At 45.4% G+C, this 23,674-nt stretch overlaps 1 protein-coding gene across 1 annotated transcript in view; it reads left to right on the plus strand.

The window, feature by feature from the left end:
- The first annotated feature begins 618 nt into the window (after positions 1-618).
- LOC147709888 (uncharacterized) overlaps positions 619-23,674 on the plus strand; it is a 153,625-nt gene continuing 130,569 nt past the window's right edge. The window contains exons 1-2 of the mRNA XM_086928327.1: positions 619-729; positions 17,438-17,556. Of these exons, the coding sequence (XP_086784453.1) occupies positions 17,460-17,556 (97 nt within the window). The 5' untranslated portion in view covers positions 619-729; positions 17,438-17,459. The remainder of the gene's footprint in view (positions 730-17,437; positions 17,557-23,674) is intronic.

Raw genomic sequence — 23,674 nt, forward strand, 5'->3', positions numbered from 1 at the left:
TTAAAGCCATGCTATTGCGGCATTGATCAGGGATCGAGGGTGAGGAAATAAATAATGTGCTGATCCTGCAACAAACTTCCAGTCTTATGATTAGGGTGAAGGCTTATTAATTTGATGTCCCAGACGGGACAAAAAAAAGGCTCTTTAAACAACACATGGCTGGCATTTTTCTTTTGGCAACCCAACATTCTATTCCTTTTCAAGAAATGTATTTTTACACCAGTAAATATAAAACATAAATGTAAGGAATAGGCAACAGGGGGGCCCTGGGGTTACTGGAACCAGAAAAAACAAAGATCCCGTAACCAGTTTACAAAGTTATGTAAATATGAAAATGGTCTTTAAAGACCTGTGAAAAACCAGGGCCTTCCAAAGTTAAGACTCCAGACTGCAGCAGCCCAGGCTGAGACCCCCATGAAGCCCACCGCCACCACCCCTGAACGATGCGCCTATTCCGGACAGCGGGTGCCCCGCAGGGCACAGACAGGCGGACACCATGTTGACTCTCTCTTCGACAAACAGCCTGCTCCAAAGTCCTGGTCATGACCTGAACCCTTCCCGTCAGACCCGGCCTCCTGGCCAAGATGGTAATAAAAAGGCGATCAGAGAGGGGGCAGTGCGCGGAGAGGGGGCTGTGCACACTGAGAGAGGCTGTGCACACTGAGAGAGGTATCTGCAACCTGAGGTCGCCCTGTGCACACTGAGAGGGGGCTGTGCACACTGAGAGAGGTATGTGCTCGCTGAGATGGCCTTGTGCACACTGAGAGGGGCCTGTGCACTCTGAGAGGGGGCTGTGCACTGTGAGAGGTGCTGTGCACACATAGAGGGGGCTGAGCAACACTGAAAGGGGCCTGTGCATACTAAGACTGCCCTGTGCACACTGAGAGGTGGCTGTGCAAGCTGAGAGGCGCTGTGCACCCTGAGAGGGGGTTCTGCACACTGAGAGGGGGCTGTACACGCTGAGAGGGGCCAGTGCACATGGAGAGGGCACTGTTCACACTGAGAGAGGGCTGTGCACACTGAGAGGGGGCTGTGCACGGTGAGAGGGGCTGTGCACACAGAGAGGGGGCTGTGCAACACTGAGAGGGGCCTTTGCAGACTAAGACTGCTCTTTGCACACTGAGAGGTGGCTGTGCAAGATGAGAGGCGCTGTGCACCCTGAGAGGGGGCTGTGCACGTGGAGAGGGGGCTGTGCACGCAGAGAGGGGGCTGTACACGCTGAGAGGGGCCAGTGCACATGGAGGACGCACCGTGCACACTGAGAGAGGGTTATGCACACAGAGAGGGCTGTGCACAGGGAGAGAGGTTATCTGTATGCTGAGATACATAACCAAATTCTCCTCCTGAGCAATGCTAGAAACTCATCTCAGAATCAATCCATAGACCAACACAGAGAAATTATAGAAAGAATAGAAGGTAAGTCCGATATATTTCAAAACTTCTTTATTTTCTTCTTTTCAGTCACTCAGTACTTTTCCATTCTTTTTTGCTTTGCCAACACGTGTTTCGTCAAAACTTTTACAGCTTATGGACTTCGTCAGGGCTGGAAGCAAATTAAACAAGTTTAAAATTACTAAAGATTCTTAAAAATTTAGATAATTATAAAACCATAAGTACATGACTTCAGCAATAAGATCAATTATCTCTGATTTGTAAAGCTGGAATGATTATTAAGGGTGGGCGTAAAATCCGTTTCGCGGGCAAATTTGCGGATTTTCCGCGATTTAGCAACCCGCGAATCTCGCGAAATCGCGGTAAAATCTGCGAATCAGCAGGGACGAATTTTCAGCCAAGCAAGGGTTACAGCAGCAGGTGCAAAAGTTGAACCTAATTTCTTTGTAACCTTTTACAAAAGGGTTACAAACAAATTTACTTCAACTTGGACACCTGCTGCTAATTGCTTCCTGGCGCCTCGTTGCCTACTTGCAACTATTCTCTGACCCTGCTCTGACCCTTGAAGCAGGGTCAGAGAATAGTTACAAGTAGGCAATGAGGCACCTGTCCAAGGAATTAAACCTCATCAGGAAGCATTTACAGATATAAAAAACAGGAAGAAGGGAGAGGATGACAAATACACCCATTTTGAGTTGTCAGGAGGGGTTAAACTAAAAGAGACCTTTACAGCACAATTTTCATATGCATTTTGCTAAAAATAAAAAGCTGTATGTTCTGTAGGGGCAACTCGGGAATCTGGCCCTTCAGAGATCCGGCCTCTCTTTCTTTCTCTTGTTCTCTCTCTCCCTCTCTCTTTTCCTCTCTTTCTCTCTCTTTCTATCTATCTATCTATCTATCGATCTATCTCTCTCTCCCTCTCCCATAAACGACTGCATGGGTAACTTCGCTATGCAATCGGCTCGCGAAGACGCAAAAAGCCCCGCGAACACGCAAAAAACCCCGCAAACACTCAATAAACCCCGCAAACACGCAAAAAACAAAAATCCGCAAATTCGCACAAATTCGCGAATTTTGCGGATCGCGAATTTGCAAATCCGCAAATTCGCGGATCGCAAATTCGCTAAATTCGCCCATGCTTAATGATTAATCTTGATTAAGAAACTCCACTTTTCAAGCGAATACAAAACAATAATAGTACTGTCAGTTCTAGTTTTTGCTCAATTAAGAGCCAATACATCTTTTTTCAGTTTAGATTGATCCTATTTACAGTTTACAGTACATCTTTTAGCACTTCTATTTTGAGAAATTCTTTGTAGCGATCAAGGAAGAACTTAAAAACGCACAGAGAAAAGGATGATATACCTATATACATGTTCTTTTACATTTCATATACACTACATTAACATTATCAGATAATATATCACGCAATCTCTAAAGTTTCCTATATTGCATAAACATGAAGATGCTAGACTCACCGATTGTCTATCTTTTATCAAAATATTGGCGAAACCAAAGGGTGATCAGAACTTGAGTTATCCTAAAAGAATATATACAATCAAATTCAATAAAATATATATCCAATCATTACATTTAGTTTCTTATTAAGAATCCATTTAGACCCAAAAGGTCCATTTACCTAAGTTAGACACATATTAATGTGTATAGTGTTGCCTTGTCAGTTTACGTTTTCCTATAGAAATAAATAAAATATCTGTCAGAAAACACGAGAAAAAAGAAAAAAGAAAACTATATTAGTTTCAACAAGTATATCCCTAATTATAATTCTGTGCTTATATCTAGTATCAGCATCTTAAAGGTATTACAATTTAGGGGACCCCTTTATATAAAGAGCAATCTACATTTGCAGTTTCTTAATACATCACCCTAAATTGACACTGAAAATTCACAGTGTCACAAGCCATATAATCAGAGCAAAGAATTATAACAATTGATAAGTTACTCAAGAATTGTTTTTAGAAAAACTATTATAACACTTATTCAACAAGGACTACTCTCGTCATAAAAGTATAAACGGAGCTTTCAGAATGACATATTTTTTAGCCCTCCAATTCTTACCAAACGCATTTGTGCCACTTGGTTTCTCATGTTTTAAGGAGCCTCTCACTATTACTGTACATATATCTGATATCAGACACATCCTGAACGGTAACCAAGTCTAGAGACGTTTCAACTTAGGCGACCCCTTTATAAAGAGCATTCTGTATTTAACATATCTAAACATATTGCCCTAATTTGATACTGCAAATTCCTGATGTCACAATTTTTATAAACAGAGCAAGGGATTATAACATTTTAATATATTTTTCAGATGCTTAAGAGAAAACATTATTACACTCATTCAGGAAGGACTACTCTCATCATAGGGGTATAAGCGGTAACGCCCAGTTTGACATATTTTCTAAAACTTTAAATTCTTATTAAACACATCGGTGCTACTCAGTTTATCATGTTTTAAGAGACCTCTCACTAATACTGAAGGAAATGACAAGTAATTGTGTAACAAACATAAAATTAAACAGTTTATCATGTTTTAAGAAAACCTCTCACTAATAATAGAGGAAATAACAAAGAACTGAGCAGCAATCATAAAATAAATCAATACCTCCGTTTTGCATATGTTCCTCAGAATAACGGGGCTCTCGTATTCAAATTTCGTAAAACCGAGTCACAACCTATCCTTTCTTTCTATAAAACAAAATTCCCAATTGAAATCAGGATATTAATCTCTGAAGTACCGTTTAAAATAAGTTTAACATCTTTAGCTTCACTCTTACCGGTAAAGAAGTAAATTATCTCGGCACAAGGGAGTCTTTGCACGAACGGCGTCTAGCATTGTCGCCATCTTAGTTTGGGTTATTTATACATGAATGTATTACGAAAGGAAAAAGGGACTGAGTATTCTAATTATATTAATTTATATTTTAACGGAAATAACACACGTAGATCAAAGGGAATCACCCTAGTAATTAATCCAGCTAAACCTCGGTATTTATACATATCGTGTGCATATTATAATCGCAAAAATTTTTTGCGATATTAATTATAAGTGTACGATCTTTATTCATCACGCAAAAGAGATAAGATTCTTAAATATCTTTAAAGGAAAATCACCAATTTCCTAACTATAATAGTCCAGTTAAGATCTATTTAGAGCTTCGTTCCGATTAACTATATCATAAACGCCATCTTTAAAATGGTCAATAGTAATGTAAACTCGCTTATAGGATCTTAAAGTTATTTAAATTCTCGTATTATTCCTTATCTATATCCTATATTCCAAAGTAGTCATAGGTTTACTTATACGATCTCGAAATATTTAAGATGTCTAATTTTCTCATTATATCTTATGCTTAAAGTAAAACAAATGAGATGATACATGAGGAATATAACCTCTAAAATCAAAAAAACGTTCCATTTACCATAGGCTTACATATACGATCTCAAGTTGTTTAACATAAAGTAATATTCCCTTACAGTATATAAGAGGATTTCTCTGGAATCTACAGGTCAAACATATTTTTCTTCCTATTCAAGTTTCAAGTTTCAAGTTTATTTTATTATGATAAGGAACTCTTTATGAGGTCCACATAAAACAACATATACATACAAAACAAGAAATACTTAAAATATTATTCCATCACAATTACAAAAGACATCTTAATACAGGTCCAAAAAACATTTAAAAAAGTTGTACAGTTTAAAAGCAAACATTTCATTCGGTGGGTTAATCAAGGCTGCCTTAAACGAAGAAGCAGATAATATGTTAAGTTGTAAGCAAATTGGTCTTAACCATCTACGCCTGTAAGGCATCAGTGTAGGACAAACAAACATGACGTGATCTAAGTCCTGATCATACAATTGACAAAGATCACAGCATGCCGAATGACCAAACCAGCTGGCATGAAGAACTTTCAGCGGAAGCAAATTATGTCTTAGTAAATACACCAGGCGCCTGGCGCCGTGGGAGATGTTCCAATACATATACGATTGAGCTTTCCGCAGGGTATAAGATTCAATAACAGGCGTACAACCTTTTTTCGCTAGACAGAAGTCTCTATCCTGACAAAACCCCAATTCCCAAGAGGCTGACTTCAGAGCAGTTTTTAATTGATGAGAGGACAATGAAAATAGAGTCTCCTCGTCCAATTTCAATTGTAATACGGCAAATCTGAAGTTTTTTACAATCAGTGAGAAGTCATTAAAAGATCCTAATAATTCATTTTTTATAAGATTTCTTAAGGTATTAGGTTCACCTTTAGATAGAGCTACTACCCAACGTATGATACTTGCCAGACCTTGAACCCAGCTGCTACGTAAACCCAGTTCCTGTCTCAAGGAGGCAGTTGAATTTGCTGTAGCTACAGACATTAAACTGCGTAAAATTTTCCCTTCCGCAGAGTTTAAAAAACTCCACTTTTTTAAATCAACTAACTCAATTCCATATAACAGGGAGGCCGGAACTTTCGCTCTGAAAACATCTAAAAGAATAGAAAAATGCCTTCTACCTGTGGCTTTAAACAGGGAAACTAAACTCTTTCCCTGCGAAATAGCCTTCCGAGAGTTATTGTCAATGTGTTGTTTGTCACTTAAGTTATAAGTGACAATTTTGCCTAGGAAGGTATAAGATTTCACACATTCCAGTTTTTTCCCCCCCACAACCCATGGATAGTTAAGGCATTTAGACTTCTTTCTACCGGAGAAACAAATCACCTTGCTTTTTGCCGTATTTATTGATAAGAAATGGCTTTCAGCATAATCAGAGAGTGCATGCAGCCGATTGTTCAGGCCCTTTGGGGTGAGATCCAAAATCAGGATGTCGTCTGCATACATAAGGCATGCAATTGCAACTCCACCCAAGGACGGGGCAATACCGGCGCAAGCAGAGAGAGTGATGGGTAAGTCAACTGTATATAAGGAAAATAGCAATGGAGCCAAAAGGCAACCTTGCTTCAACCCGTTGGGAGTGGGGATTAATTTAGATACACCACGTTCACCTCCAAGTAGAACTCTGCACCAAGTGTCAGAATAAAGGGCGCGAATTAACTTAATAAGGAATGAGGGCATACCTAAGTTAGATAACTTTCTCCACAACAAAATTCTATCTACCTTATCAAAGGCGGTGGAGAAGTCAATAAAGGCGCCATATACCTGACCACCACGGACTTTCACATATTTTTCATTGATAACTTGCAATGCAGTCAGGTTATCTAAAGTTCCATGATTTTGTCTGAAACCTGTTTGCTCCATGGGAAGGATTTCATGTTCAGATACCCATTGATTCATTAAAGTGAGCACACATTTTGCAAAGACCTTACCAATGGCATCAAGCAAGGCAATTTGGCGATAATTTTGTGGTAGATCTCTTGCCCCTTTTTTATATAAAGGGACAATAATACTTCCTTTCCAAGAGGGGGGGACTGTTCTGCTAGAGAAACAAAATTTAAAAACTGGAAAAAGTATTTTGCTCCAAAGTTCACTCTGGTTTTTTAATACTGAAATTGGGATTTTATCAGGACCCATCGCACCAGAGGAGCGCATATTCTTAATGGCACATTCAATTTCCTTTTCCGTTGGACAGTCAGGTATACGTGAGACATTATCAGATTCAACATTAAAAACATGAGAATTATTGTTACTGTACAACTTATATCAAGAAGTTGTACAGTAACAATAATTCTCATGTTTTTAATGTTGAATCTGATAATGTCTCACGTATACCTGACTGTCCAACGGAAAAGGAAATTGAATGTGCCATTAAGAATATGCGCTCCTCTGGTGCGATGGGTCCTGATAAAATCCCAATTTCAGTGAGTGAACTTTGGAGCAAAATACACACCAGAGCCAGTCCTTCGCCTATTGCCATTGAGGAACAGGCGAAGGACTGGCTCTGGTACCACAACCTTTGCCAATTAAGGACCAGAATGTCTTGGCTTGGCCATTGTAAGAAGCTTCCCTTAGTTGGATCCAGAGGGCATCTTCCTTAGAACGTTTTAAGCGGGCCTTAAGCCTAACTCTCCTTCTTTTTAAAATAAACAACTTAGACTTAGCTTCTTGAGAGAAGAATAAAAATTGCCCCCTTACAACTTTGTTTATTTCTCTATTTAAAGCCCGTAGAGAATGAGGGACTACGAGGGATTGTTTCACACCTGGTTTCTTTTTTGCACTAGCAGTTACAGAATCTAAAAAATTATTAAAACACAACAGCTCTCTCCCTTCCCAGAGGGGTAAATTCTCGACAGTAAAATTCAAAAGAGGCACCAGATTTTCAACAGTACAAGGGTTCCAAAAACATTTCCCTGAGCTGGAATCAAAATTCACAGAATCTATATCCAGACTCCACGGATCCACTTTCTGAAGATTAATAGAGACAGAAAGCATCAACGCATTATGGTCACTAAGATTAGTCTCAATGACCTTCATATCCTTCAATAGGTGAAAACCGGCATAATCTACCATGATAAAATCAATAATAGATTTTCCCTTATTAGATTTACGAGTATAAGCTGCCGGGATGTCAGATGAAAGCCTCCCATTTACTATTAAGCATTCAACTTTAAGTAAACCATCTAATATAAGTTTACCTCTTTTGTTAGTTTTAATTTTGGAGGGAAACTGGGCTGATGGTATATTCAAAGACTCTTCCAATGGAATATTTCTAAACAACTCCAACCCACAGTTGGATATATTACAATTTAAATCTCCAAACAATAACACATGCGGAGTTGGGGAAATATCCAACACTTTAGTTAAAAAAGTGAACAGAGTTTTTAGACCAACATTAAAACTACAATTGGGGGGAATATAAATGTTTACCACAATCAACAATCTATTAGGGCAATCTTCAAATACATCTTTTAGCATTATTGCTAGAAACAGTTTTCCTAGGTCTAGATAATGTGAATAGTTCCATTGCAATCTGTTAGATAACAAACATGCTAACCCTCCCTTGGCATGGCCTCTTCTAGTGCTGGTTGCACTGTAATCCAAAACAAAATAGTCTTTTTCCAAAGCTAATCTTCCTTCAACCCAAGTTTCCTGCAAACAGATTATGTCTGCTTTTTGAGAATGTAGGAAACCCAATTTCTCCTTATAATCCTTGAATCCAGCAGTGTTCCATGAGATAAATTTCAGCTCTCTGTTAAAAATTGGAATGTTGTTTAGAACCAGGAGCTGATTTACTCGCTAGAACACCGGGTAACCAACTCCATTTAGATTGATCATCCTTCACTGTCTGCTTAAGGGGAGGGTTTTTATATGAAACTAGCCTTTCATTCCTAGCCACACAGATTTTTAGGTCCTCTGATCTGAGATTAGACCGATCCGACAACGGCACTCCCATATTAGAAGGAAGTGAAACGGAGGAATTAGCAGAAAAACGTTGAGTACATTTTTCCCCAAAGTATGGAATGACATCTATCCCTCTAACTTGTAATTCTTCTGCCCACTGTAGAACAAGATTTAACACAACTTTCGAATGAAATTTCACCCTTGTTGATCTTAATGGTTTCCCCATATAGGAGTTAAGGAGAAGTACAATGTCTAGATCGGACGTTTGAATTAATTTCAAACTTTCGATCTCTTTAAAACAGATCAATAGGGCGGATCTATTTAAAATTAAATCTGGTTCAAAAAAGGGAGAAAACTCGAGATATAACGTATCCACATTTATTTTTTCTTTTGGGACAATAACTGTCGTTGAGGATGAAACCTGAAAGGGTCTTGCTGAAGGATTCAAGGAGGACGGGGACGGGATGACAGAAGGAGAGGTAACCTTAGAAATAACTTGACAAGATCCTGCTTTAACATTACAATAAGAAAAAGGATTGGCAGAAGGGTGGGAAACCTTGGGAAGGAAAGGATTAGAAAAGCTTATAGGACCTAAACCAGAGGAAGGGGCGTCTTCTTTGGGCGAGACAACCCTAACTTCTACATGAGAGGTAGGAGACTGCTCCACCTGCGGGGAATCATCTATACTTAATTCAGCATTCTTATCAAAAAGAAGTTTCCTCTGTCTTTTTTTAGCGAACCTTCGGATGGGTTTCCTCTTCTTCATTCTAATCTTTTTGTGTTTCAGGGGACTCACTTTTCCCATCAAACCCGTATTTACTTTAGGAATCTCCTCTTCTTTACTTGATGGCAAGGAGAATATCGGAAAAAGAGATGGAATTTCGGATTTGGGAATGGGAGGGGATGTTGCTATTACCTCTATCTTGTCACTAATTGGAGCTATACAATTAGCGCCAGCCGAAACCACTTTGGAAGGATTGGGGACAGCTAAGAGAACTACAGGCTTCTTTTCCTTTTGACCTTCTGTCAGCAGGGAAGATAGAGCTGAATCCAAAACTGCCGAAGCGGAAAGAGCGCTTATTTTCGGAGGCACCAGCAAAGAAGCCGATGGTAAGGGAAGATCTGACACTAACTCCTTTTTACTTAACAAGAGAACTTGCAAAATTTGCGTTACAGTGTCAAAGATACATTCTGAACCTCCCACAAACTTTTCAAGTAAACTTAGAATTGAAGAAAGAATTGATTCAAAAGAGGACAAAGAATTAGAAATTAACCTCCCATTAATATTTGGAGACCCCTCAGCTGAATTGTTCAACACTGGACCTGAGCAAGATGTAAAATTTAATTGTGGAAGGGAAAAATCTAATTTATTAGAAGGTGTGCTACTTAGGGGACCGGTACTTGAAATCGTTATTACTTCCTCTAAAGGCTCACCTTTAGGGATCCCCTGTAACGATCCCACCCGCGCCCTATGAGCTGTTAAATCAATGTCAGGCAGTGTAAAATCATTCCCTACTACAGGGGATTTAACTAACTCGGCTGAAAAAAGATCAGTATTCACTGAAACTTTAGGAGCATCCATTAGAGCAACTTGGGAGGGGACAATTTTGTCAGCTTTTGAGGGCTTATTACCCAGAGATTCAAAGGGAACATTCTGTTTCAGATGTACATTATTTGACGCCAAAGGCGAGTCCCTTAGTACTTCAGGACTAACTAGAATAGGCAAAGATTGACTAGCAACCAAGCTTAAACTGGAGGAAACATCAATGACCCCGTTAACAGGCACCGATTCGTTAGATCCTGGGATTTCATTCGGGGATTGCAAATCAGTGGGTTTATCTTTCCCTTTATCCCATAAATTGAAAAGCCGCGGAGCGGGTTCCGCAAGGAGTTGAATGAGGGTTGAAGGAAGAGCAGCTCCTGCGTGCTCGCAGTCCAAAGCTCCCTCGTCAGTCCACACAGGCAACAGGTGAGAAAACGAACAAGGAAACTGACGTGCTGGTTTTAGCCGCGCTGAGGCGGGGGAGGAGCCAGCAGGGAGAGCGGGTCAGCTGCTTGTGATGCCGAGGGTCAGGCGCTCCTGGGACTTGAAGTCCTCGCCTGACCACGCTCGCAGCCCTGCCCACACCACCGCCACAGAGGCTCTATCAGATGAAGTCCTCGCAGTCACAGCGCACTTCCAGCAGCGCTAGCGAAGAACCAAAGGCGAAGCGGGACCCGCGGAGCGGGTTCCGCAAGGAGTTGAATGAGGGTTGAAGGAAGAGCAGCTCCTGCGTGCTCGCAGTCCAAAGCTCCCTCGTCAGTCCACACAGGCAACAGGTGAGAAAACGAACAAGGAAACTGACGCGCTGGTTTTAGCCGCGCTGAGGCGGGGGAGGAGCCAGCAGGGAGAGCGGGTCAGCTGCTGGTGATGCCGAGGGTCAGGCGCTCCTGGGACTTGAAGTCCTCGCCTGACCACGCTCGCAGCCCTGCCCACACCACCGTCACAGAGGCTCTATCAGATGAAGTCCTCGCAGTCACAGCGCACTTCCAGCAGCGCTAGCGAAGAACCAAAGGCGAAGCGGGACCCGCGGAGCAGGTTCCGCAAGGAGTTGAATGAGGGTTGAAGGAAGAGCAGCTCCTGCGTGCTCGCAGTCCAAAGCTCCCTCGTCAGTCCACACAGGCAACAGGTGAGAAAACGAACAAGGAAACTGACGCGCTGGTTTTAGCCACGCTGAGGCGGGGGAGGAGCCAGCAGGGAGAGCAGGTCAGCTGCTGGTGATGCCGAGGGTCAGGCGCTCCTGGGACTTGAAGTCCTCGCCTGACCACGCTCGCAGCCCTGCCCACACCACCGCCACAGAGGCTCTATCAGATGAAGTCCTCGCAGTCACAGCGCACTTCCAGCAGCGCTAGCGAAGAACCAAAGGCGAAGCGGGACCCGCGGAGCGGGTTCCGCAAGGAGTTGAATGAGGGTTGAAGGAAGAGCAGCTCCTGCGTGCTCGCAGTCCAAAGCTCCCTCGTCAGTCCACACAGGCAACAGTTGAGAAAACGAACAAGGAAACTGACGCGCTGGTTTTAGCCGCGCTGAGGCGGGGGAGGAGCCAGCAGGGAGAGCGGGTCAGCTGCTGGTGATGCCGAGGGTCAGGCGCTCCTGGGACTTGAAGTCCTCGCCTGACCACGCTCGCAGCCCTGCCCACACCACCGCCACAGAGGCTCTATCAGATGAAGTCCTCGCAGTCACAGCGCACTTCCAGCAGCGCTAGCGAAGAACCAAAGGCGAAGCGGGACCCGCGGAGCGGGTTCCGCAAGGAGTTGAATGAGGGTTGAAGGAAGAGCAGCTCCTGCGTGCTCGCAGTCCAAAGCTCCCTCGTCAGTCCGCACAGGCAACAGGTGAGAAAAAAAACCTTTTCTTCCTATTAATAATTTCACAGTCCCAGAATGGTAAAATTAATTCACCTCCATAAATTATTCCCACACTTAGGAAACATACATAATTGTTCCCTCTAGTTAAAACTAGTTACAATCTAGACACAGTACTATTATGAAATTGCGTGTATATGTACTAAAAATGTAAGTAGACAACAAAGAGGGGATGAGGTAAGTTGAACACTGTCTCTGAATCATATCATTCCAACATTTTCATACTGTAACATTCTAACCCAGAGAATATTGCATTTCATCATCAATATTAATCCCGAGTTCCACTGCCCGCAATCTAATAATCCAGCGTACTTCAGCCTGTCTTACTTTAAGTTCTCTATGCCCTCCCCTCACATTGGGTGGGATGCTCTCTAATCCATGAAATGAGAAACTTTTATTGGGACAATTTAGTGCATGTAATCCTATGGGATACTTCTGATCCATATTTTTAAAAGCTCTATAATGTTCTGCTATGCGTTCTTTCATGCTTCTTATAGTGCTACCTATATAGATCTGCTGACATTTGCACACTATTATATAGACTACATATTTTGTTGTACAATCTATATGTTGTCTTATATAATATTTTTTAGATCCATTATATGCAAATTCTTTCTTATCCTTAAATGCCAATCTGCACAAACTACAGTTGTTGCATTTAAATGAACCAATATTATGTGTGTATAGCCAGGTTTGGTTTACTGTATTATCCCTAAGGTAGCTTGGGCTGGTAATATTGCCCAATGTTCTACCTTTCCTATACGTTATGCCTGGATATTTAGAGATATATCTCTGTAATGATGTATTAGAAGTTAAAAGATGCCAGTGTCGTTTCAGAATGCCATATATTTTATGGGACCACGGGTGGTATCCCGTAATCAATTTAACAGGTATTATTTTGTTGGGATCCTTAATTCGTGGTTTTAATGTGTCCAACCTCCTCAACTTCTTCACTCGATTGTTAGCTTTAGTAAGAACTTGCGGATCATAACCTCTGAATAGAAATCTCTTTTCCATGTCTTTCAAGGTATCTAGAAAATCAGTTTAATTAGCACAATTTCTCCTTGCTCTATAGAATTCACCATAGGGAATTGCATTTATTTGAGTTCTGGGGTGAGCACTTTCAGCATTTAACAATGAGTTACATGAGGTCTCCTTTCTATGCATTCTACTCTTCAATTTGTCACCCTCAACAAATAGTTCAACATCTAAGAATACCAAGGTTTTGGCATTATAATTCATGGTAAATTTGATAATATAGGTATTGTTGTTTAAGAAGTCAAAAAAATCTTTTAATTTGTCTACTCCTCCTGTCCATATCAAGAGACAATCATCAATATACCTACCATAATACATTATGTATTCCTGCCAGGTTGACCCCGGTTGGCCCCAGATATGCACCGCCTCAAACCGTCCCATAAAGAGACAGGCGAAGGACGGTGCAAATCTGGAGCCCATTGCAGAGCCACATATTTGCTGGTACCAATCTGTTTTAAACATAAATACATTTTGTGCTAAGATGATCCTGGCCATATCTACCAGCATGTTGGAGTGATCCAGGAGCTCCACCGGTCTTTTATAGAGATAATATCTTAGGGCTTCTAATCCCAAGTCATGGGGTATGTTAGTATATAAGGCAACCACATCTATTGTTACCAGTATCATCGTTTCATCCCAAGATATATCCTCAATAATGTTTAGTACATGTTTAGTATCTTGTATTGTAGATGGCAGATTGGCTACATATGGTTGAAGATATGTGTCTACAAACTCAGATAATTTTTCAGTTGGTCCTCCCACCCCAGACACAATAGGTCTCCCTGGTGGTCTAGTAGAATTTTTATGGATTTTAGGCAGGCAATATAGACATGGAAAATTAGGTTTGTCCACTGTTAAATATTTATATTCATCCTCATTTAGTAATCCAGCCGCATACCAGAGTTTCAAATGATCATTGATAAGTTTAGTTACCTTGAATATGGGGTTGTTAGAAAGTTTCCTATACAAGTTAACATTACCCAGCTGTCCTAGTATTTCATCCTCATAGTATTTTGCTAGATTACATGATTATGTTTTGTCTTAGTTCTGTTAAGGGGGGTTGATGTGGTATTCTTCTTTGTGTTGCCTTGCTCGTGCTCTTTGCGTGCTCACGCACAGGACTTTTCTTTTAAAACACTACCTGTGGTCTGTTTTACTTTATGACTGACCCTACAAGTTCCTAAACAGTTCTAGCTAGTAGCTGCTGGTCAGTCAGTTGACTGCTGACCTGGAACTGGATGGGAGCTCACCATCACGGGTCCTTACTGATGAGAATAAATGCTTACCTTTTGATAAAGCCTGCGTCTGGATTTCCTGGTGTTCACACTCCACACAGTGTCTCACCGCCCCCTCCTGTCTGTGAATAGGGTAGCCCTCTTCCCCCGCCTGTCTGTGGGAAGTGTAGGTCTCTGCCCCCCTGCCTGTGAATAGCTCTCTCTGTCCCCTCCTGTCTAAGGGTAGGGTAGCACCCTGCCCCCTCCTGTCTGTGGGGGAGGTAACTCTGTGCCCACTCCTGTCTCTGAACAGTGTAGCTCTCTGCCCCCTCCTAACTGTGGATTGGGTAGCTCTCTGCCCCCTCCTGTCTGAGTGGGGATGAGGGGGTAGCTCACCGCCCCCTCCTGTCTGTGAATAGGGTAGCCCTCTGCCCCGCCTGTCTGTGGGAAGTGTAGGGCTCTGCCCCCCCCTGCCTGTGGGTAGCACCGTGCCCGCCTGTCTGTGGGAAGTGTAGGTCTCTGCCCCCCTGCCTGTGAGTAGCTCTCTCTGTCCCCTCCTGTCTAAGGGTAGGGTAGCACCCTGCCCCCTCTTGTCTATGGGGGGAGGTAACTCTGTGCCCACTCCTGTCTCTGAGCATTGTAGCTCTCTGCCCCCTCCTAACTGTGGATTGGGTAGCTCTCTGCCCCCTCCTGTCTGTGTGGGGATGAGGGAGTAGCTCTCTGCCCCCTCCTGCCTGTGTGGGGATGAGGGGGTAGCTCACCGCCCCCTCCTGTCTGTGAATAAGGTAGCCCTCTGTCCCCGCCTGTCTGTGGGAAGTGTAGGGCTCTGCCCCCTGCCTGTGGGTAGCACTCTGCCCCCTCCTGTCTGTGGGGGGAGATAACTCTGCCCACTCCTGTCTCTGAACAGTGTAGCTCTCTGTCCCCTCCTGTCTGTGTGGGGGTGAGGGGTAGCTCTCTGCCCCCTCCTGTTTGTGGGTTGGGGGTATCTCTCTGCCCCCTCCTGTCTGTGGGTTGGGGGTAGCTCTCTGCCCCCTCCTGTCTGTGGGTTGGGGGTAGCTCTCTGTCCCCTCCTGTCTGTGGGTTGGGGGTAGCTCTGTGCCCCCTCCTGTCTGTGGATAGTGTAGCTCTCTGCCCCCTCCTGTTTGTGGGTTGGGGGTATCTCTCTGTCCCCTCCTGTCTGTGGGTTGGGGGTAGCTCTTTGCCCCCTCCTGTCTGTGGGTTGGGGGTAGCTCTCTGTCCCCTCCTGTCTGTGGGTTGGGGGTAGCTCTGTGCCCCCTCCTGTCTGTGGATAGTGTAGCTCCCTGCCCGTCCTGTTTGTGGGTTGGGGGTATCTCTCTGTCCCCTCCTGTCTGTGGGTTGGGGGTAGCTCTGTGCCCCCTCCTGTCTGTGGATAGTGTAGCTCTCAGTCCCATCCTGTCTGTTGGTAGTATTACTCTCTACCCTTTCCTGTCCATTGCTACTTTTACTCTCTGCCCCCTCCTATCCATGGGTTGTTCAGCTCTCTGCCCCCTCCTGTCTGTGGTAGCATTGCTCTCTGCCCCCTCCTGTCCATGGGTTGTGTAGCTCTCTACCCTACTCCTGTCCATGGGTAGTGTAGCTTTCTGCACCTCCTGTCTGCGGGTAGTTTTGCTCTCTACCCACTCCTGTTCGTGGGTAAAGTAGCTCTCTCTGCCCCCTCCTATCCATGGGTTTTATAGTTATCTGCCCCCTCCTGCCTGTAGGTATGGTAGATCTTTCTACACCCTCCTGTCCATGGGTTGTGTAGCTCTCTCTACCTCTCCTGTCAGTGGGTAGGGTGGCTCTCTGCCCCATCCTGTCTATGGGTAGTTTTGCTCTCTGCCCTCTCCTGTCCATGGGTAGTTTTGCTCTCTGCCCTATCCTGTCTGTAGGCAGGGTAGTTCTCTCTGCCCCCTCCTGTCCATGGGTAGGGTAGCTCTCTGCCCTATCCTGTCCATGGGTAGTTTAGCTCTCTGCCCCTCCGTTCTGTGAGTAGGATGGGTCTCTCTGCCCCCTCCTGTCTGTGGATAGTGTAACTCTTTGCCCATTTGTGTCTGTGGGTAAGGTAGTTCTTTTACCCCTCTTGTCTGTTAGAAGGGTAGTTACTTTACCCCTCTTGTCTGTGGGTAGGGTAGTTCTTTTACCCCTCTTGTCTGTGGGTAAGGTAGTTCTTTTACCCCTCTTGTCTGTGAGTAGGGTAGTTCCTTTATCCCTTGTGTCTGTGGGTAGGGTAGTTCTTTTACCCCTCTTGTTTGTGGGTAGTGTAGTTCTTTTATCCCTCTTTGCTGTGGGTAAGGTAGTTCCTTTACCCCTCTTGTCTGTGGGTAGGGTAGTTCTTTTACCCCTCGTCTGTGGGTAGGGTAGTTCTTTTACCCCTCGTGTACGTGGGTACGGGAGTTCTTTTATCCCTTGTGTCTGTGGGTAGGGTAGTTCTTTTACCCCTCTTGTTTGGGGGTAGGGTAGTTCTTTTATCCCTCTTGGCTGTGGGTAAGGTAGTTCCTTTACCCCTCTTGGCTGTGGGTAGGGTAGTTCTTTTACCCCTCGTGTATGTGGGTACGGGAGTTCTTTTACCCCTCATGTCTGTGGGTAGGGTAGTTCCTTTACCCCTCGTGGCTGTGGGTAAGTTAGTTCCTTTACCCCTCATGGCTGTGGGTATTGTAGTTCTTTTACCCCTCTTGTCTGTAGCTAGATAGCTCCTCATACCCCTTACCACTCTCGCCCGCGGGTGGGATGCTTCACCCCGCACTCATCTTCCTGTGGGCTGGCGTGAACCCCTCTCACCAGGTCATTGGTGAGACTGACTCCTGTCCTGAATATTCCACCCCAAAATCACTGATTCAGGTGTGCAATTAGTTCAGTAGAATCAAAACAAGACTACAGCACCCAGAATGCATCCCGCGTTAGGGCTGGAAGCAGTGTCTCTGACACCTTGAAGGGAGGTGTTCATCCCACTGTGGGCAGGGGTTTCGACAGACCACGAATGCTACGCAGAACAGAAGCCCCACAGTTCTATTTTGGTATTAATGACACCAGATTGTGAAGACGATTCATCCCCTGCCATTGTTCACAGGCCTGTTCTCTTTTAGCACTAGATGAGCATCTGCGGCTATGGCTTCGAGGCACTTAGTTCTCCAACTTCTTGTGCTGCTGTTGACGTGGCGAGGAGGGAGCCTGCAACCCGGAGCATTAGACAACAATGAGGGAGGTAAGTGGAAGACCAACAGCAGCAGGCAGGCATCTCACAGTGCCTCTGCGCCCTCTTTAACTGTATGTCTGGCAGCTCTCTCGCTGCTGCTTTCACTCGCTCTTGTTCTCTCTCTTTCCTACTTCCTCTCTCTCTCTCTCTCGCTCTCGCTCGCTCTCTCTCTCTCTCTCTCTACCTCTCTGCTCCATTCATTTCGTCTCTCCCTCTCTGCTGCTTTCACCCGCTCTCGTTCTCTCCCTCTCTCTCCCTCCCTCTTCTCGCTCTTTCTCCCTCTCGTCTCTCTCTACCTCTCTACTCCATTCATTTCGTCTCTCCCTCTCTGCTGCTTTCACTTGCTCTCGTTCTCTCTCTCCTTCTCCCTCTTTGCTGCTTGTGAGAAGTTGGCCTAATATGTGATGTCCATTATTCTAGTGAGCACCTTGCACCAGTCCAAACGACCCTTATGGTGTCCACCATTAGCCCTCCGCACCTGGCGCGTGAGGCTTTACTTCATCTTTGAGATTTCGCACATGAAGGTCATCTGTCCTTCTTGGACACAGCCTATCCTCTGCACGACTTTGCCTGCAAAGGTTTACTGTCGGGTGGCCTGCTGAACGTCAGGTCCCTGCCCAAACACGCTAACGGAATCTCTCAGCTCATTGACAATCACCATCTTGACGCTTTATTCCTGACGGAGACTTGGACCCACTCAGATTGCAATATAGAACTGGATTGGGTTTGTCCACAAGACTTTAAAATTCTGCATCTCCCAAGACCTAAGGGTCGGGTGGTGGAGTCGGTATAATTTATAGAGCTTCCTGGTCCATAAAAACCCTTGTTATGGACCCAGTGCCTGGTACCGAAATACTTGGCCTCTCAATCGACAGCCACTCCGGAACAACCTTCACAGCTGTGATTTGATACCGCCCGCCGGGAGCTTTTAACTCCACTCAGCAGGAGTCGCTCCTCACCACTCTTACCAATATGGCTACTTCTCATAATAAATTGATCGTTTTGGGCGATTTCAACCTATGGCCTAACGGCAGCCTAGACTCCGCCCTTAACAATCTTTTACTTTCCTGTGAAGGTATGGGACTTTCCCAGCTGGTTAATAAACCCACACATTCAGCAGGGCACCAGCTCGATCTAATCTTCTCCTCTCCCCATCTAGTATTCCTGAGCGATATTCTGCCGATGTGCTGGACCGACCATGCGCTTATTAAATTTCACATAGCCGGCAGCAGGTCTTGCAGACCGGCACTCCGCCCCGACCTCGACTCTTCGTACAGAGACTGGAAGGCTCTGGATAACCTAAGACTGACTGGCCCAGTATTTGAGGTGGAAGACAGCTTTTCCATCACTCAATCGGTAGAGGTTAACTATCTGTCCCTTTGCTCAAGGATTTCCAACATCTCGGAACGCCTCGTCCCTCAGAAAAAGGGCAAACCAAAGAGACGAGTACCTGCCCCATGGTTCGACGACTCATTAAGAGCACTCAAACTAGCCTGCAGACAAGCAGAGAGAAGATGGAGGCAAGGCTATTCTGACACTAACAAAACTCTTTGGAAAGAAAACCTCCGGGCGTACAAAACTGCCATCGCCCAAAATAAGGCCAAATATTATTGCTCCATCATTACCAATGCCACCAATAGTTCAAAAAGTATTTTTCAGATACTTAAAAACTTAACCCATCCAGACTGTGTCATCTCCACACAGCCCCCCACCCAAGCCCTCTGTGATAATCTCGCAGTGTTTTTCATCAAAAAAATAAACCCCATCATTCAAAACCTGAAAACACCTCCTTCTTTGGGAGCCCCCAACATGCAGGGACCCAGCACCAGCTCTCAAAACCTGACGTCTCTAGGCTCTGGCCTTACGGCCAGATTACGGGAATTTCCTCCTATCCCGGCCTCCGAGTTTGAAAGACTGGCGCATGGTATTACCTCGGGTTCCCCTCTCGACCCCTTGCCTCCTAAAATTTGAAAAAATTTTGGAACTGAACTTTTTGGCACCATGCGCCAAATATGTAACCAGTCCTTGCACAGTGGTTACGTCCCAACCCCGTGGAAACAGGCGCTTGTCACTCCACTCCTAAAAAAACCCTCCCTGAGCCCAGATTGTCTATCTAACTACCGACCCATCTCCCTATTGCCATTTCCAGCGAAAGTCGCTGAACGATGGGTCAGTTCTTGCCTTTCCTGCCACCTAGAACAGAACAACCTTCTAGACGATCATCAGTTCGGATTCCGTCCTGCCCACGGCACCGAAACAGCGGTCTTGACAGCCATGGAGGACCTTCGCATGCGTGCAGACAGGGGCCAGCCAGTGGCTTTGATACTGCTGGACCTGTCTGCCGCATTCGACACGGTCAACCACAGTACGTTGCTGCAGAGACTCGGTGAAGTAGGTGTGGATGGCACAGCGCTGCTCTGGTTTCACTCCTGTCTGCGGGACAGAAGACAGGCTGTCTCCCTCCCCCCATTCCAATCCACCTTTGCACCGGTGCCCCAGGGAGTTCCCCAGGGCTCCTCCATCAGCCCTATTCTTTTTAACGTGTACCTCATCCCGCTAATCAAGTTAATCAAGTCCTTTGGGATAAAAACAATAAATTACGCTGATGACACGCAGCTCACCCTCTCTTGGGAAGGAGAAGATTCCATTCCTTTATCCACCTTCCACGATTGCTTAAGAGAGACGGCTGGGTGGCTCCACAGAAACTCCCTACAATTTAATTCCTCTAAAACAGAGGTTCTATTTTGTGCGGGCACCAACATACCCCGCCAGTTTCCGAGTGAATTCTGGCCTCCAGAGACTAGAGACAAACCTCTGCCAGTCTCCTCAGTCCGCAACTTAGGAGCCATGCTCGATAACAAGCTGAGTATGGAAACCCAGGCAGCAAAAACAGTGGGGATCTGTACAGCCCTGCTACGCTCCCTGCGTAAAATCATGCCACTTCTCCCTGCACAAGCCCGGGCGTCGATAGTCAGGTGTACGATACTCAGTCGCCTCGACTATTGTAACGCCCTGCTCCTTGAGTCTCCAGTCACGCTGATGGACCGACTACAACGAATTCAATCTGCCGCCGCCAAGCTGGCTCTTGGCTGGACGAGGAGGTCTTCGGCCACAGCAGCTCTGGCCGAGCTACATTGGCTACCCTTAAAGCAGCGTGTGGCATTCAAGTCCCTCTGCATTGTCTTTAAGGCTCTGCACGGACTCGGGCCCAGACCTCTGTAAGCCTTGTTTCTGTGGTACACTCCGACCAGAGACTTACGCTCATCTTCGGCCTGTCTGGTAAAGGTGCCCAGATTCAATAAAGCCAGAACCGGGGGCAGATCTTTCAGGGTCGCAGCGGCCAAGTTATGGAACAGTCTGCCCATTGACATACGCCAGATCTCACAACTTCTTTCATTTAGGAAACGCATCAAGACCTGGCTTTTCCCCTAAAGTCTGCCCGTCCGCTAGTTACTCCGGCTATCCGTCAGCAGAGTATTCTCCAGCGCCAGGAAGCCTGCAAGGTATCAGCTGCGCTTTACAAATACTCAAAATAAATAAAAAATAATAAATAAGTCAACCTTATAGACCAGCTATCCTAGTGGTAGCATGGACAGAGCAGTCTTAGGCTAAAATGTCAGAGAGCATGTAAATCTGTTTGTTTTACCAAGATATTCCCTTGAATATCAAATGAAAGGACACCACACCAGGTATATATATAAAATATATTTGTATTTATTTCTAACACAACCCCCCTGAACTCTTTATGAGGTCAGGGTTCGAGATACAGCACAAGTGACTTACTAAGCATACGTTAAGTTTCACAAATACAGTTTGGCCCTAGGGGCCACGCAAATCATATACTAAAAAAGTGGTATAAATACCATGACAGAAATACAGAGTAGGCCTAGGGCCTAGGGAATCGCTGGGGCTACACTAGACAAGCAAAGGTTAGGAAGTAGGAGGCCGTGCAGTGACTAAATACACACGCGGGTTCTCATGGACTTTGAATGGGAACGTAAAAGTTATCGTTTAGTTGATCAAGGATACTTCCGGATGGACTACGAAGAAACCCCCTTAACTAGGACACTAGGATAGTCAATACCCACTGGAGCACCGGAGAACTCCTGTTACCTCACCCAGGGAAGCCGGGTGCATAGGTCTCAAATCGTGTCGGGTTTCCTCGCTGTTTCTTATGGAGAGCTGCAAAGAAGTGCTGCAGGCGACCAGGAGAAGAGTGTCCGGGTGGATCTAAGGGTGGATCGGAGCAGTGAAGAACCTGAAAGCAGAGGGGACAGAGTCTAGGTCACTAGCCAGTGACCAGGATAGAACCCGGAAGGAACCAGGCGATGTTGGGTGCTTCAGGTGAAGATGGTGGAGTTTGTCTCCGTAGTCACGTGGTCCTGGAAGTATCAACGACAACCAGGAGCAGGATACGAGCTGTCCCACAAAGGATCTGGTTGTCTGCAGCGTCGGTATCCAGATTAGACCACAAAGCCTTGGCAAATGCAGCCCATGCAGGAAGTAAGATTCGCTTCAGGTCAGACCAGCAAGGTCTGGAGTGCTTCTCCTTTTTAGGGAAGCAGGAGCAAGCCTGGAGCAACCAGGCCAGTGGTGTTGATTCACGGGTTCGTCTTCAGAGGGCTCACTAGCCAGCGGGTTAGCAACCGCAAAGACCTGTCAAGCTAAAAAGGCAGAAGTGGCCCCTCGCGACACTCGTGGAGTGTGAAGGGCTGAGCTTCGGTGCAGATGGTGTTTGGGTTTGGGGCTTCTCAATCCCCAATGCACAACTTTGAGGAGGCCTCAGGAGCTGCGCAGTTAGCAAAGAGCAAGATGGCCAGGGTATCCGGTCCCACGTCTCTCGTGTCTACCACGGGTCTCAGCTTTGCTGGAGATGTGGGTCGAGGTCAGAGAAGTCTGGGGAGTCCAGTCCTGTGAAGCAGGGTTGTCTGGATCCTTCAGGAGCGTCGACAAAGTAAAGTGGCAATTTGCTAGTTGGTGCCTGTTTGCACAGGGTGGTCACTCCTTGACCACAAGGGAGATTTCTTCAGTCTTCTAGTCAAGTAAAATGTTGAAGGTCCAAGAGTTCAGCAAACAGAGTTTCGTTCCAGGATAATCTAAAGTCTCTAGACTCAGCTCCTACCTATATACTAATCTTAGGGGCTGGATTACCTGCTAGTTCCCTCCTATGGGTGGGACCAGGGAAGGGGGTGGTTACACCCCTTTCCCTTTGTCCAGTTTCATGCCAGAGATGGGACTGGAGTGCCCCCGCAACTGGTTTGAACCGGGCTATGCATGGGCCACCTTGTGTGTCCCAGGCAGTGTCTGGAATTGCCAGATCCTTTAAGCCCACCCTGCACCAATACATATCCCGCTGTCTGGGGAGTTGCAGGCACCTCCCTCGACAGGAAACCTATTGTCCAGGCCTCCCCTGCTGGAGTTTCGTCCAGCTGCAGGAGGTCAGACTCGTGTCTGTGGCAACAGCATCCATTTTGTGATGCTGAGGCTCTGTTTAACTTCAACCGGGTAAAGCAGTAACTACATGTCTTGTCCCTCTAGAAGGGTGGAATGCTATCCCCGTCACCAGAACTTGCGAGGGGGTAGTATTCCAAAGTGTTTGACACCTTACACGACATGTTTTGATAAAGCCAACCCTAAGTTAGCATTAACCGTAAGGATTATAATGCACTTAAGAGTATATGGTAAGGCTATATCATAGAACAGTTATAAGGACATGGTTCCGAAAGCTGCAGAGGGGCTCAGCTCATGCCAGAGTACCTTCTCACATAAAAACCAAGCACTCTGCCTCCAGGATTGTTAAGGCCTGCCGTAGGAGTGACTTATAGGTTACTATGTGTCTATATATAAGGTGGATATAGGGCTACTATCCAAGCAAGGGGTGATTACAGTACCTTGCCCCAGCTGAGTGATCAGCCAGTGGTGTCAGTTTAGTGGGCCAGCCAGGGGTGGCATAATACATGCTGCAGCCCCTGGTAGGCCTTGGATGCACCTATGCCCTGGGTACCTAGGGTACACTGTACAGGGACTCACAAGGGTGATCCAATATCCAATCTGGCATGTACCTAAAGTACATGGTATCAATTTAGAGAGAGAACAGCTGGGATGTGGGTCTGATTAGCAGGCCCAC

This window comes from Lissotriton vulgaris, chromosome 6, assembly GCF_964263255.1.
Source record: "Lissotriton vulgaris chromosome 6, aLisVul1.2, whole genome shotgun sequence".
Taxonomy (NCBI): Eukaryota; Metazoa; Chordata; class Amphibia; order Caudata; family Salamandridae; genus Lissotriton; species Lissotriton vulgaris.